Below are 14836 nucleotides of genomic sequence, written 5' to 3'. Positions count from 1 at the left end.
CATTTCCACACCCCTGCCTTCTTCTTGAGCCTCCACCCTCAACTCCTGCTCTGTCTTCCTCACTGCCATATTCTATCTCCTCCTATGAGTCATAAGCTTCTACCTTTTGGCCTCTCTTCCAAGTGAAATGTATCTGTTACCATCATTCCCATTCAGGAGAAGACACTCTCTCCTCAAATCAAGTCTCCTGCTGGAACACGGATCTATTATCATCTTCATTCAGCAGGAGACCATTAACCACCAACACCAAATTTTTGGGTTAGATGCAACTGCTTACTTACTATCTCCACTTTGATGACTGGCTATATCTCTAAATTAACATACTCAAAGACAAACTTTTTCCACTTGCTCAGGACAAAAATCTTAGTGCCATCTTGATTTTGCTTCCCCCCCTCATATTTCACATTCAGTGTTTCATCAGATTTTGCTGTTTTTTTTCCTGATAAAATATATGTAGAACCACTGTTCCTACACCCCTCTACTGTCCATATGGCTGCACCAGGCTCTCAAATAATGCCGGAGTGGCTTCCTAAAACATAAGCCAGAGCATGACAGCCCTCTGCTCAAAACCTGCCGAGCACACCCTGTGTTACTGAGAAACCTAGCATCTTTCAGGGCAGACAAAACCCTGTGTTGCACCTTCTGCTACTCTTCTCCTCCTCACACCTTCTGGCCAGGGACAGCCCAGGTGGAAGCTAATACTGTGACACTGCCAGGGATCCACTTTAACATTCATACTGATAAGGTTATCATAAACCTCACTTGGCACCAGACGTCCTTGGAAGCATACAGGACTGGAGCCATATCAGATCAGCCTGGCAGCATCAGGCTTTCCTCCTTCGGGAGGAAATTTTCCAAAATTGTTCACTGTGTGGTCTGTCCTGCTGTTCAGAGCTAGTCTCTCCTGAGTTGCTCATCCTCTAGACCATCTAGGTGGGTGAAAGAGCTATCCCCCTGTGATAGGTTCCAGACTTACTGGTTTAAACAGTCTCAAACTTCAAAGAAGCCAACATCCCTTGCACCTCAACAGACATCTTCCGTGTGTGAGGAAACACACTTAGTTTTAAGTGTCACCAAAATTACATCAGTCCAATAATATGGCTTCCCACCAGTCTTCTGTCACTCCTCCTGCCCAGATGCAGTTGACTAATCTTCAGTCATTATGTCATAACCAATGTTGCCTAGCAACAACTAACATTAGACCTTTATCAGATCTCCAGGGAAACGAAGCTGGAATGCTCAAAAAAGTCAAGTTCTGCAGAAAAGTCCTGTGAACCCTTTGTTTGTATGCCTCTTGCCCTTGCTGTCCTCTGCTTAGAAGGCTCCTTACAGAACACCTATTCCTGTGCCTCCTTTAATTCCTTGGTCAAGTCACAGCTTCTATCTCATCTGTTATTGTTATTACTATCATTATACCCTTCTCCTAGAGTCTTCTACTATATTACAGGAGTTCCTCCTTAACCAGTTTTTCTTTCTGTGGTTTCAGATTTACCCACAGTCAACTGTGGTCCAAATATATCAAATGGGAAATTCCAGAAAGAAACAATTCATCACCTTTAAACTGCACACTGTTCTGATTACTGTGATGTTAGTCATTTAGTTAACCTTAGTTAACAGATTGTCATGACATCATAGTGCATTGTATTCAGGTAAACCTTATTTTCATAATAACCCTAACGCAGAGAAGAGTGAAGCTAGCAACTGGGAAATACCCAAGAGAAGCTGTGAATAGCTTATTTTGAGTGGAAATGCGCTAGACCTAATAACGAAGGAAGGAAAAAGAAAAAGTAGAAGAAAAGATAGGCTGTGGATGCCAAGATCTACAAGAAAGGCAGGTTAGGTACCATTCACTGAGGGTTTGGACAGGTGTCCCTGAAAGGTAAGGATGCTTTTGGCATATAATTTATGAAGTTATTTTGATTATTTTAAGTATTATTTTCTCCATCACATTTTTGGTTGTTAAAGCTGATATTTCTGTCATTTATGTTTTTTCCCTCTGTCCTTGATAACTCTTGGAGTAGAACAGTGCCTGCACACAGTATTTCTTCAACAATGATTTGTTTTAGCTTTAAACGGCTTTATACTTTGTTATACTCCATCTTCTCCCTGAAATCATTTCTGCAGCAGGTAGGAAATGGGAAAAACGTTTTTTTTGTGACCAAACACAAAGTAGAGTTGGGGGCCAATAACAAGGACTCTGAAACCGAGGATCTGGGTTTGAGTAACAGCTTTGGCACTTACCTTGAGCAGTTTTCTTAATTTCTCTGCACTTCAGGGGTCTCAGTTATAAAGGAGATTAATAATAGCATTTACATCTTAGAATTGTTACATATGAAATGAGTTAAAATATATGCAAAGTGTTTGAAAGAATAATGGTCATAAAGGAAGCACTATACAGTAACATGAAAATCAACTTTAAGAAGGCCTTTATTTCTCCTCTGTACCACTTCTAGGTATTGCTCTCTTGTTACGTCCTCTCCCAACTCATTTACCTCAAAGCCACATTTTCCCACAACTTCTACTTTAAATTTCACACTTTTCCAACCACTGAAACTAAAATTTCTTTTTAAAAACCATTTATTTACTTTTATTTGTACACCTGAGAAAGAGAGGGAGGGAGAAAGGTCATCCATCTGCTGACTTCACCTGAAATGTCCAAACCATCTAGCACTGGGTGCGGCTGAAAGCAGGTTCCTGAAACTCAGCGTGGGCCTCCCATGTAGGCAGCAGGGACCCAAGCATTTGAACCAACATAGTCTGCTTACCAAGATAGGTATTAATAGGAAGATGAATTGAAAGTGGAACTTGAATCCAGGCACTCTGATACGATATATGGCCATTCCAAGTGGCAGTTTAACTGCAGCACCCAATATTCAAACTGACAAACTAAAATTTTTAATGGTCTTAGTCTGTGAGTTACTTGGGTTCCAGCCCTGCTCATGGACCATATCCTCCTTCAACGTCTGACGCAGTCCACTCTCCTACTTTCCACCTCTCCTTCTGGTTGCCCCTTCTTTTCATCTTCGGAGCCTCCCCTTCCTTTTCCATTCACTCTTTAAAGCTGTTTCTGACACTTGTCTCTCTCACAGCATTCTAGGTGATGTCATTCACAGACATGGTGCCAATTCCTGTACTACTCACTCCTAATCTATTCCAGTCCCACTGACAGATGCCCAAAGACCTGTTTCTTCTCACATCCATCACTTCGAATATTCTTTGCTCTTCCTTGCACCTTTTCCCATTCCTAGCTTTTACCTTCCTTCCTTCCTTCCTTCCCCCTCCCTCCCTCTTTCCTTCCTTCCTTCCTTCCACTAGTTTCCTAAGTTTGAATTCAACTATCATCTTTTCAGTGCTCCCAAGCTACATGCCCCGATCTATCACAGTGTAACTTACTTCTCTTGATTGCTTGTTTATTTAGTTCTCCTCCAGAAATAAGCTTCATAGAGGAATCCACATTCTCAAAAGTATGATACTTGGCACATAGCTGATATGCCCCAAATATTTTAATATTTTGCTATAATTAGGAATATAGAACACCTATGTATATTTTGATTTCATTTTAATTTGGAATTAAACATTGTATAAATATCTAGGGTTCTTTAAGAAAATCTTTTCAAATGTAAGTATAAGAAGTAATGAAAAGTAGAAAGTTTCATTTTGGCATTGTAACACTTTCACTTATGGAGAGATACACTCTATTTCACTGTAAAGCCAACTTAGACAAAAACTCACATCAATGATACTGACATTAAATATTATTTGACTATAGTCAACTGTACTTGGGTTCAATGGAATTTTACAAGAATCATACTTGTCACATCAGCAAAGTTTAGTCAATACACGAATACTTTAGAAAGTTTGTAGAAAATGGAATTAAAATGGAATTAAAATTTTGTTGAAAAATTTTTAAAGTCAGGCACAATTTACTTATATTTATATGTATTTTTCTCAATATTTTAAGTTGAGAAGCAGAGAAAAAAAGAGAGAAAGAGTGAGAGAGAGAGCTTCCTTCTTTTGGTTCACTCTTCAATGCCTGCAACAACTAGAGATGGGCCAGGCTAAAGCTGGGAACTTAATCATGTCTTCCATGTTGCTGGCAAGAAAAAAATCACTTGAGCTATCATTGCTGCCTCCTAGAGCCAGAACCAAATTCAAGTACTCCAATATGAGCTATGGGTGTTTTAACCACCAGGCTAAGTGACTGAATCTTCTATTCATTTGTGAAGACCCATTTTTGGCCTGTACTTCAAAATTTTCTGCACCAAAATAAACTTATCGTTTAATTCCATCTTTGAACTTTCTGAAGTGCTCATATATTTTAGACTCCCTGCCATGAGTGCAAACACCATATATAAACAGAGAAGTACAATTAATATTTACGTGGTTAAAGGGTCACGGAGTACAATTCCTAAGATGTTCCTAAGATGACTTGCTGTCTTGCTGCAGCTCCCATTTTGCAATAGATATAGACACTTACCTGTAACGTACATCCAAACACGCCGATCATCAGCATGGCCACTGAGAGGTAATCAGTAAACACATCCCACCATGGCTTCAGCACCCGGAAGGCAGGCTGCTGCTCAGAGAACTGCCGGAATTCTGTCACCGGAATCATGTTTCTGAGAAAGGAGAGATCACGGATGAATGAACGCATCCACAGCACACCATACACTCAGCACTGTCACCGGTGTTTGAAATATTGCTTCTGCCCATCAGAAGCAGAGGCTGAAGTAGTCTGGCAGCTGCCTGGCACACGTGTGCTTCTATGAGCCAGCAAATAAAACCACCAGTTTAGGAAATAAAGAATCTAATGTGGAGCAGGCCAGAGTCTTTACTGAATTAGTGCCCACTAACCAGGTTTCCTGTGTGCTCCACAGGGACAGAGAGATTATAGCCAAATGGAGACAAAGTCCCACGGACTTCCTGCACTCTTCCCAGCCTTCAGCAGGACGTGACAATGCCAGTGAGAGCAGGGCCCACCCTGTGAAAGTGCCCGTGCTGTTTATTATACCATCTCAAGTTATTGCTTTATCTGGTTTGCAAAGTGTTATTTCAGACTGCCATTGAGATAACTCTTCACCGAGCCTTTGTTAGTTTCAGGGGAGAGAGAACAAAGTTGCCACACAGCACTTGTGTGTTACAAGTAACATTTTAGTAGCCATGGTCGTGGATTAGGAGGACCCTTGTTAGGAGCCAGATTTACAGGCTTTAGACTTGGCCTACCTGACAACCTGTTGCATTGCAAAACCTACCTCTGGCAAGCAGGACCACAGCTAGCAGGATATTGTGGCCAGTCCATCTCGCGCAAAGCAAGCAAAACAGAACCTCCACCCTTGTTCCTGTTCAAATAATTAGTTCCTCCCCTGTTTCAATATAGATGATTAGTTCCTTCTCTGCTTCAATTAAGATAATTAGTTCCAGAAAGCCCCTCCCCTTCTCCTCCTCCCCTAGAGAAGACGGTATATATATGAGGAGCAAAATAAAGAGCATGAGGCACTCTTTTCCACCAAGTACGTGTGTCCGTGTGTTTCTTGGGCCAGCAGCCTGGTGGGTAGGAGCCCGGCATTCCCAGTCCACCCTCAGGGTTTGAGCGTCGTGTCCTGCAGGTCGGGACAGGACCTATTTTCTCTTGCCCATATTTTATCTCTGTGCTTTTATTTGGGTGTCTTTTCGCTACTTCGTGTACTTCTCATATTTCACTTGATCCCCAAACTTTATCCTGATTTTGTCCTCTGAGTAATCAGTTTGCCATGGCAATGCCTTAACTCCATCTAAATTAGGCCAATTAATGGATGAGATGCAGCTGTTTCTCTGAGAAGTGGGCGTGGACCCTCCTTTCCCACTCCTCACTCCCACTGCTTTTCCACTGACCCAGGACATTATGTTAGTCATTTTGCCACTGTGACAAAGAAATGTTCTTTCCTTCTTATTCAGAGCAAGGAATGTGTGTGGCCAGGGAAGGCCCAAAAAGAAACTCTGTTCTGTCTTCTAATACCCACTAATCTAATTCTCTACCTCTGGTCCTTGTTATTCAGTCCTCAAGGAAAGGTAGGGAAAGCCTACATTGGATGCTTGTTTTCCAGTCTTATTAGTTGCCTGGGGCTTGCTTTCCTAATAACCACATGCAAACTAGACCATCAACACTCCCAATAAAATCAACACTCGCTCCTTCCAACCTTGGAAATTGCTATAATGATGACTTTTTAAGATTTATTTATTTATTTTTATTGGATTTACAGAGAGACAGAGAGACAAAAAGAAAGACCTTCCATCGGCTGGTTTCATTCCCCAAGTAGCTGCATTGGCCAGAGATGAGCTGATCCAAAGCTTGGAGTCAGAAGCTTCTTTCTGGTCTTCCACGTTAAGTGCAGGGTCCCAAGGCTTTGGGCTGTCCTTTACTGCTTTCCTGGGCCATAAGCAGGGAGCTAGATGGGAAGTGGGGCAGCTAGGATACAGGCTGGCACCTATATGGGATTCTGGCACATGTAAGATGAGGATTTTAGTCACTAGGCCATTATACCAGGCCAGAAAAGACTTAGTTAAACAGTGATCTGCCTTTGAATTTGTTCTTTAACACAATGTGATTACTCTGGTGAGGTGCTCACTTAGGACCTACCTTAGTGCAGCATTTAAAAGAAAAGACCTATTTTACTGAAACACAACTTGCTTAAACCCCATTCTGTTACTACTATTACGGTACAACCTTCCTGAGAGTAGAATACGCATACTCTCAAAATCAATGTTGCAGCCAGGTTGCACCTGTTAGTTAAATCAGTCAAATTTCAGACTAGTTCCAATTTTGGTTTTTCTGATGCCTTACACCTTTTACACCTTAAACAAGTATTCATGAAGTGAGTGAATGAGCGAATGAATGAATGAATGAATGCACGTGTGCACTGTGGAGTCATGCGCATCCAACTTAAGGCTGAAGACCCTAATCAGCTGCACTGAATGGATAATTAACAAACTTGCTGGGCTATAGACCACATTCTTGCTAGATTTTGTTGCATCTTTCCTAGTAAGCTTCTTTACACCCTAAGAGAAACTGGGCTTTTGCATTCAAGTGAGGGAAGAGTTTAGGAATAAACTGCATCAGTATAGATTAGTGGTATTCTAATTTCTTGGTTTCAAAGTATCTTTTATGCTCTAAAACATAATGAGTGAACTCTAAATCTTTATATTATTTATACTAATAGATATTTGCCATATTAGAAATTAAAACCAAGAAATGTGGAATTGGGATTTTGGTGTGATGGTTGTTACATCTGCACCCTAGGAAGACCTGGGTTTGACTCATGACTGCTCTCAATTGCAGCTTCTTACTAATGTGCCTGGTTTGGGAGCAGCAGATGACTGAGGTACTCGGGCCCCTGTCACTCATGAGGGACATCAAGATAGAACTCCTGGCCATGGCTTTGTTCTCGCACAAACCTGGCTTTTGAAACCATTTAGGGAATGAAACAGCAGGTGGAAATTTGCTGTTTGTTCCTGTTTCTCTGCTTTTGAAGTAAATTTTAAAAGTGAATAATATTATTTTTAAAAATCTTCCAAAACAAAAAATTAAGAGAATAATGGCATTGTCTTGTATTTTCGCAAATTTCTTTAATGCCTGGCTTAATACAGAAGGCAACTGGATGTTCATATCCACTTCTGCACTCAATCTATTGTGATACTGGTTTGTTGAAGTGTATGAATCACTCATGGTCTCATAAAGACACCAGGCTGAAAAGCAGAGTATCTCAACAGCCTTTGCATAACACTGCGGATATTCATCTTGAGATCACATCAGCGTTTGATTAGGTTAGCTGCACCATGGAAACTGGAAACTATATTAAGGAACTTTCCAAAGTCTTCATATTAAAACTCATTAATCTTGTTTGTTGAATCACTTTCACCCACATGTGATATTGTTTGGAAAATACTAGATCACTGACTTTTATGGATCTTCCAAACCCTGCTTACACATTTCAATATGAAATGAAAAACCTCACAATCATTGATGTTGCAGCCATTACCATTAGAACAACTTTAAAGTATGTCAAGCTTCCCATGTTGATACAGGTTTTCTAGAATTCTAATTGTACTTCAATGTTTGGATTTTATCACAGTAAGTATTATTAGGAGTTCTCTTTCAAATTTGAGATAACTTCATTCATTTTGAAAACATAACATCCACAATTCAAGTCTGAATAGTTTAGTGAATAGAAGTGGTGTGATGATAGAGTAGTTAATTCTACCTCCAACTTAACCACACAAGGGCTTTCCTCGAGACAACCACCAAACAATGCTCTGCAATGAACCACAAGTACTTTTTGTGCCCTTCCCATTTAATCACAAAGTATTAATGAAACATGTAGTCAAGAAATAAGAGGTATTAAACTAATATTTTTAATAAAATATTTTTGATAGCAGTTTTAATTTACTGGTACACACATGATATTACTTACATTATGGCTATAGGGTTAATAGGTCTATGAAATAAAGAGTTTAACAAATAAACAGTTAAAAAATAGTTCAGCAGAAACAAGGGAGGGCGCTATCAATAAGAAATGAAAAGATGTTCAACTTCATTCATATAAATCTTAAAATAGTAGCAAGATAATTAAAACTATAGTAGCATGTGATTCTTATCAGTTTGTTTGACAACTAGTATTTTTTACTTAGCCAACAAGGACACTAAGTGATGCTGGGTTTATTTCTGTTCTGTTCAGTTACATGAACCCTGAAGACCAACTCCTCCAGCACAGTCTGGTGCCTCTACCTTGATTTATGCGAATGCCATTCACCCACCACTGCTTTTGCACCCTCACTTAAAAAGGCAAGAAACATCTTTGCACACTCCAATTGTTGGGTTTGTAGGACACCTTAAAAAGTTTGGGGTGCACTCTGAAAACCACTGAGGCCAAAGGTCACAGTCCCTTTGTTTTAACTTCTGGCTCTCCTGGTAAAAGCAAAGATCTAAGAACTCCTGGCAAGTGAGAATCTCTGTGTCTTTGGCTGAGCCACCTCCATGGCATCAAGCTTCTAACATGGGAAATAAAGACAAACCCGAGGATCTAAGAAACCTCAGTGCTGCCTGTTTAGGATGATTCCAAGCCTTGTTAGAGAGCAGCTGGTCAAGATGATGTAGCCTTTTGGTGTTGTCACGCAGGTCTGAACTTAAAGTCCTTTGGGTAAATATGTGTATTTCTTAACACATATTTATAGGCAATGCACACTACACACAAGTGTAAATGTACAGAAGTATAACACACATGCTTTATAGTTTCCAACATATTCATAAACCTCCAAGCTGATATTTCAGATAGTATTAATTCTTCATGTTCTCTATAAAAAAAGGAGAGCAGGAAGAAACTTAAAAACAAAACCACAAACTCCAAAGTGAAAGAGAAAGCAGTGAACCTGTTGCTTCCTTAACTGAAAAAAACTTTTTTTTATTAATTAATTTTCTTTTAATAACTTTCAACACCTCTAAAAAGTAATGCACTCCAGTGACAACTACGCTTGATTTCTCTTTCCTTATCACTGCTGCTTCCAAATGATTTAAGACTACTTCAGAGTTACCACTTTAAACTAAGAAAGGGGATCCATTTAGGAAGAAACTGCTGTTTAACAGAAGACAGAATCAACCAGCAGAATTTTATTTCTATTTAAAAATTTTTCTATTTTAGAAGTTGATTATTTTGACACCTTTTCAACCCCAATTCCCAACTTATTACAAAAGATTTTTGTTTATAAAACTAGTAATATCTTTTAAAATATGGAATTTCAAATCACATCAAGAGATTCTGGTAATCTAATTTTAAAATATAAACTTAATATAAGAGTAATTAAAGAGTTTCTGGCAATGGAGTGAAAAAGGTAAGCTTATTTGGGTGAATAATTTTTGAAATCATGCATATGAGGGGGTTTTAGAAAAATCACAGATAATGCATATTACTAAAAAAAATTCATAGATTTCAACATTTTTGTGCCAAATACACTCATCACTTAAGTTTCCTTTTCCATAAACTTTTGAAGTGTTCACATCATCCCTACTTCTGCTGTCTTTTGCAGAAACCCATATGAATTTCCATTTTTCAAGGGCTTACTACAGTAAACAACTTAATGGGGCCCAGCACGGTCACCTAGCGGCTAAAGTCCTCACCTTGAACACAACAGGATCCCATATGGGCACCAGTTCTAATCCCGGCAGCCCCACTTCCCATCCAGCTCCCTGCTTGTGGCCTAGAAAAGCAGTTTAGGATGGCCCAAAGCCTTGTGACCCTGCACCCATGTGGGTAGACCTGCAAGAGCTCCTGGCTCCTGGCTTCAGATTGGCTCAGCTCTGGCTGTTGCGGTCACTTGGGGAGTGAATCATTGAACTGAAGATCTTCCTCTCTGTCTCTCCTCCTCTCTCTATATATCTGACTTTGCAATAAAAATAAATTTTAAAATCTTTAAAAAAATAAACATCTTAATAGTTTCATATTTCAGATAATTTTGGCTTTTCAATTATATCATCCAATATCTAATCCTTTGATAAATAAGATTGGTAGAATTGGGTGCAAATAATTTTGTTGTTTTTTTTATATTCATTTTTTCCTTTTTTTTTTTAAAGATTTTATTTTTGGGGCCCAGCGCGATGGCGCAGTGGTTAAGGTCCTCGCCTTGCACACCTGGGATCCCATATGGGCACAGGTTCTAATCCCGGCAGCCCTGCTTCCCATCCAGCTCCCTGCCTGTGGCCCCAGGAAAGCAGTCGAGGATGGCCCAAAGCTTTGGGACCCCGCACCCGCGTGGGAGACCCGGAAGAGGCTCCTGGCTTTGGATCGGCATAGCATCAGCCGTTGCGCTCACTTGGGGAGTGAATCATAGGACGGAAGATCTTCCTGTCTGTCTCTCCTTCTCTGTATATCCACCTTTCCAATAAAAATTAAATCTTTTTTTAAAAAGATTTAATAAAAATTTATAAATTTAATAAAAATAAAAATTTAATAAAAAATTTAATAAAAATTTAATTTAAAAATTTAATAAAAAATTTAATAAAAATTTAATAAAGATTTAATTTTTATTGGAAAGGTGGATATACAGAGAAGGGGAGAACAGAGAGGAAGATCTTTTGTCAAATGGTTCTCTCCCCAAGTGAGCGCAACAGCCAGAGCTGAGCTGATCCGGGGCCAAGAGCCAGGAGCCTCTTTTAGGTCTCCGACGCAAGTGCAGGGTTCCAAGGCACTGGGCCATTCTCAACTGTCTTCCCAGGCCACAAGCAGGGAGCGGGAACGGAAGCAGGGCTGTCGGGAGTAGAACCAGAGCCCAGATGGGATCCTAGGGTGTGCAAGATGAAGACTTCAGTTGCTAGGCAACCGCGTTGGGCCAGATTCTTTCAATTTTAATATTCTTTCTAAAGCACATAGCTCTACCTCTCCCTAGGATAACTTTTGTACCTTTAATTATAACTAATTACATAGAACGTTTTCTCTTCTGCTCTTTAACTGATAATATAAAGAATATTTATACAATTCTTTGTTTCCTAATGCTAGTATCCTATGGCTTGCAGATGGGCAAAGCCAGCACTTGTTCTGCACCCCACTGTTCTGGGAATGGTTTTCTCATTCAGATAGCACCATTACACATCACTGAAGGAAACAATGGCTAATTCCAAATGATACTAGCCATTTTTCAAGCAACTTGTTTAGTGGTCCCCTCGCAAAATGAATATAAATAATTCAGTAATTCCTGAGCACATGAAAAATGAATTCAACCAGGAAACCCATATGCATTGCTCATCTATGTTGCTAAATTCAACGGTTACTTCTCATTTGCCATCCTACTTGATCTACCAGCAGCATATGACATGGTTCGAGTACTCTTGAGCTGAATTCTGCAACACTGTATAGCTGTGGTTTGGCTTCCATTTCCGTGGCTGCTACTTCTTACATGCCTTTGTTACTTCCCCCCATTCTCCATGTTTCTCACTCTGGATGGGTCTAGTGTTTACTTAGCCTTCAGGCCTCTTCTCTTCCCTAACAAGTTCACTGACCTGAAGATTGTAGCTGGTACTCAGTGCTTTCAACACCATTCATACTGCATGCTTTACACACTCCTGTTTCCACCAAGACTCACAGACCCAACTAATGACATGACATCTCTATATAAATAACCACATGACACATGAAACTCAGTGTGTCCCAGATCTCCTCCCATCCCTCTTTGCACTCCCCACCCCCAATAAAGTCCTGCTCCAGGCAAAGCTTTCACAGATCTGGAAATGGCATCTGAATCTCTATGGTTGTCTCAGCCAAAAACCTTAGACTCATCCTTGATCCTTCTCTATCTTTTACATCTGTTCCCAGTCTGATCTGTGTTTATGTCTTCTGATGTATTGCTTCTCACTTTTCAAAAGACTAAATTTCATAAAGGCAGGGCTTTGTTTTTAGTTTTGTTTTGTTCACTAATGTATCGCAAACACCTAGAAAACAAGACTTTGCTTATATCAGACAATTAACAGTTGATGAAGTAATTAGTGAATATGTAGTAATTTCAGTGGAGAAAGTGGCACAGTTGCCCTACTTTTTGAAAATACTAACAGCAAAAGCAAAACGTCCAGACATGAGCACAGCTAGGGTGAAAATGGACAATGGAAGAACTGGAGTGTCATGTTAAATTTGCAGATTCCGGCCTAGAGGTTAAGATTCCAATTAGGATATCTACAACCCACATCAGAGTACCTCTGTTGGATTCCCAGCTCTAACTCTGGATCCCATCTTTCTGTCAAGGTAGAACTGGGAAGCAGTGGCAATGGCTTCAGTTCAGTTCCTGCCACCAACATAGATGCCTGGATTGAGTTCACAGATTGGCTATCCTTCAACCCCCACCACTGTAGGCATTTAAGGAGTGAATAATTAATAGACGGATATTCTCTCTTTCCAAGGGGGGCGGGTAGGTGCTGAGGGGGAGGGGAACGAGGGCTGGCGCAATGGCCTAGTGGCTAAATACTTGCATTGCATGCACTGGGATCCTATATGGGTGCTGGTTCGTGTCCCAGCTGCTCCACCTTGCATCCAGTTCTCTGTTTGTGGCCTGTGGAAGCAGTAGAGCATGGCCCAAGGATTTGGGACCTGAACCCACGTGGGCTACCCAGAAGTTATTCCTGGTTCCTGGCTTTGGATTGGCTCAGCTCTGCCTGTTGTGACTATTTGGGGAGTGAACCAGCAGTTGGAAGATCTTTCTCTGTATCTCTTTCTCTCTGTATATTTGTCTTTCAAATTTAAAAGCTAAAATCATAAATCTTTTTTAAAATAAAATCTTTTTAATAAATCTTTTTAAAAATTAAATTTATGACCTCTTAGCTCTTCCCAAAGACTCTACAAATCAAAAAAAAAGTCATTAGGATATGTTTATAAATCAGTTTAAAACAAACTGCTTTTCTAGAACAGCATGAAGAATGGAAATGAAAAGGAGAAGAAAGCCAGTCCTCTAGTTACATACCAACACGTCCTTCTTCCTTGGGAGGACCTGATTCTGGATACTATCTCACTCTATAGCTTTAAGATACTTAACAAAGTATTTCCAACAAAATTCACAAAAGAAAGGCATAATTATATAAAAATGTAATTATACTTAAAAATTCATGGAAAATAGGATTGTAAGACATTATTTTGGTGCAAAAATTTGTGAAACCATGTTTTTTTTTTAATAATACGTATTTTCCTTGTAGACTGCTTTTATGGCTGAAGTTCAAAATCTTCTTTGCACCAAAATAAACTTATCTTTGAATTACATATTCCATACTTTTATAAGTACTCTTACATGGATTTGCAGAAATATAGTTCACTATGAGAGAAAATTACAAATGAGTTATTAAATTTTGGACTTGAATGAAAACAAATAAATAATATAGTCCATACCCTCATTTTATGGCTGAAAGCTTGAGCAAAGAAGGATGAGGCTTCCTGTCTAAGAAATACAGCTGGAGATAAATTATGACTTCCAAACGAATCTTTTTCTTCCCTTAAAGCTCTCTGCTAATAATACCTGATGCTCACTGGAACTTAAAAACATAAAATATACCAAGAAACAAGCAGTTTAAACAGGTCTTCTCTTCCATTCAACTATCTTTCCTTTTATTTGAAAATTAAAAACAATGGAGAGCTCATCATTTAAATTATTCGTCAGCTCTGCTGCCCTTGGAGGCTCATAAAATGAGCAAACTTCTGACTCAAAGGAACTTTAGGAGACAAGTGAATTTGGAATTCACTGAATACTTTTGTGTTATTCTCTTCTTGGAATTTCCACTATGTATCAGTGAGTGACCCAACTACAGTATTTGGGAAAATCTTCAAATTGAGTTCATTTTGCTTTTCTAAGCAGGTAGAAGTATTGAGGAATAAATATTCCTTCTATCCATTAATTCTAGCCTTCTCTCAATAGGTGAAGAGATTATTCTTCTCACTAACCATGCTCTCCACGTATTTAAAGAAAAATCCCTTTAATCATGGGTACTGCGCATCACAGATCTCAAGGCCTTTACCTTCCATGATGATATCCACATTTATCTTTGTTACAGCCATAGGCCGTGGAACTCACCAGAAGTTTCTCACATATTATGGTGTGTGGCTGTGTTTGTTTCTTACACAGCATGATCCAATCTCATTCACTCAAGAACTTGCTATAAGATTACAAAGTAAACTCTGAGACAGGCCCCGTGCTACCTGCGGTGTGAATAGAAGTGAATGGAGCATAGAAGACCCCACACCTTGCCCATATGCACTTGTGGAAGAATGTTCACTGAGGAAACTTCTAGGAGAGGAGGAATTAAAACTGTTCTTTTTGTAATTGGGACAGATTATTGCTT

General features: G+C 39.5%; 1 protein-coding gene across 1 annotated transcript in view; it reads right to left on the bottom strand.

Moving 5' to 3' along the window:
• The window catches only part of LRRC8C (leucine rich repeat containing 8 VRAC subunit C), a 79494-nt gene that overhangs the window by 28285 nt on the left and 36373 nt on the right, over nt 1-14836 (bottom strand). Inside the window, exon 2 of the mRNA XM_040998901.1 lies at nt 4478-4619. Within this exon, the coding sequence (XP_040854835.1) occupies nt 4478-4615 (138 nt within the window). The 5' untranslated portion in view covers nt 4616-4619. The remainder of the gene's footprint in view (nt 1-4477; nt 4620-14836) is intronic.

Source organism: Ochotona curzoniae, unplaced genomic scaffold (assembly GCF_017591425.1).
Source record: "Ochotona curzoniae isolate NIBS_2020 unplaced genomic scaffold, NIBS_Ocur_1.0 scaffold_1037, whole genome shotgun sequence".
In the NCBI taxonomy this organism is placed as follows: domain Eukaryota; kingdom Metazoa; phylum Chordata; class Mammalia; order Lagomorpha; family Ochotonidae; genus Ochotona; species Ochotona curzoniae.
The sequence above is the reverse complement of the archived record's forward strand: the minus strand, read 5'-3'. Positions and strand labels throughout refer to the sequence as shown.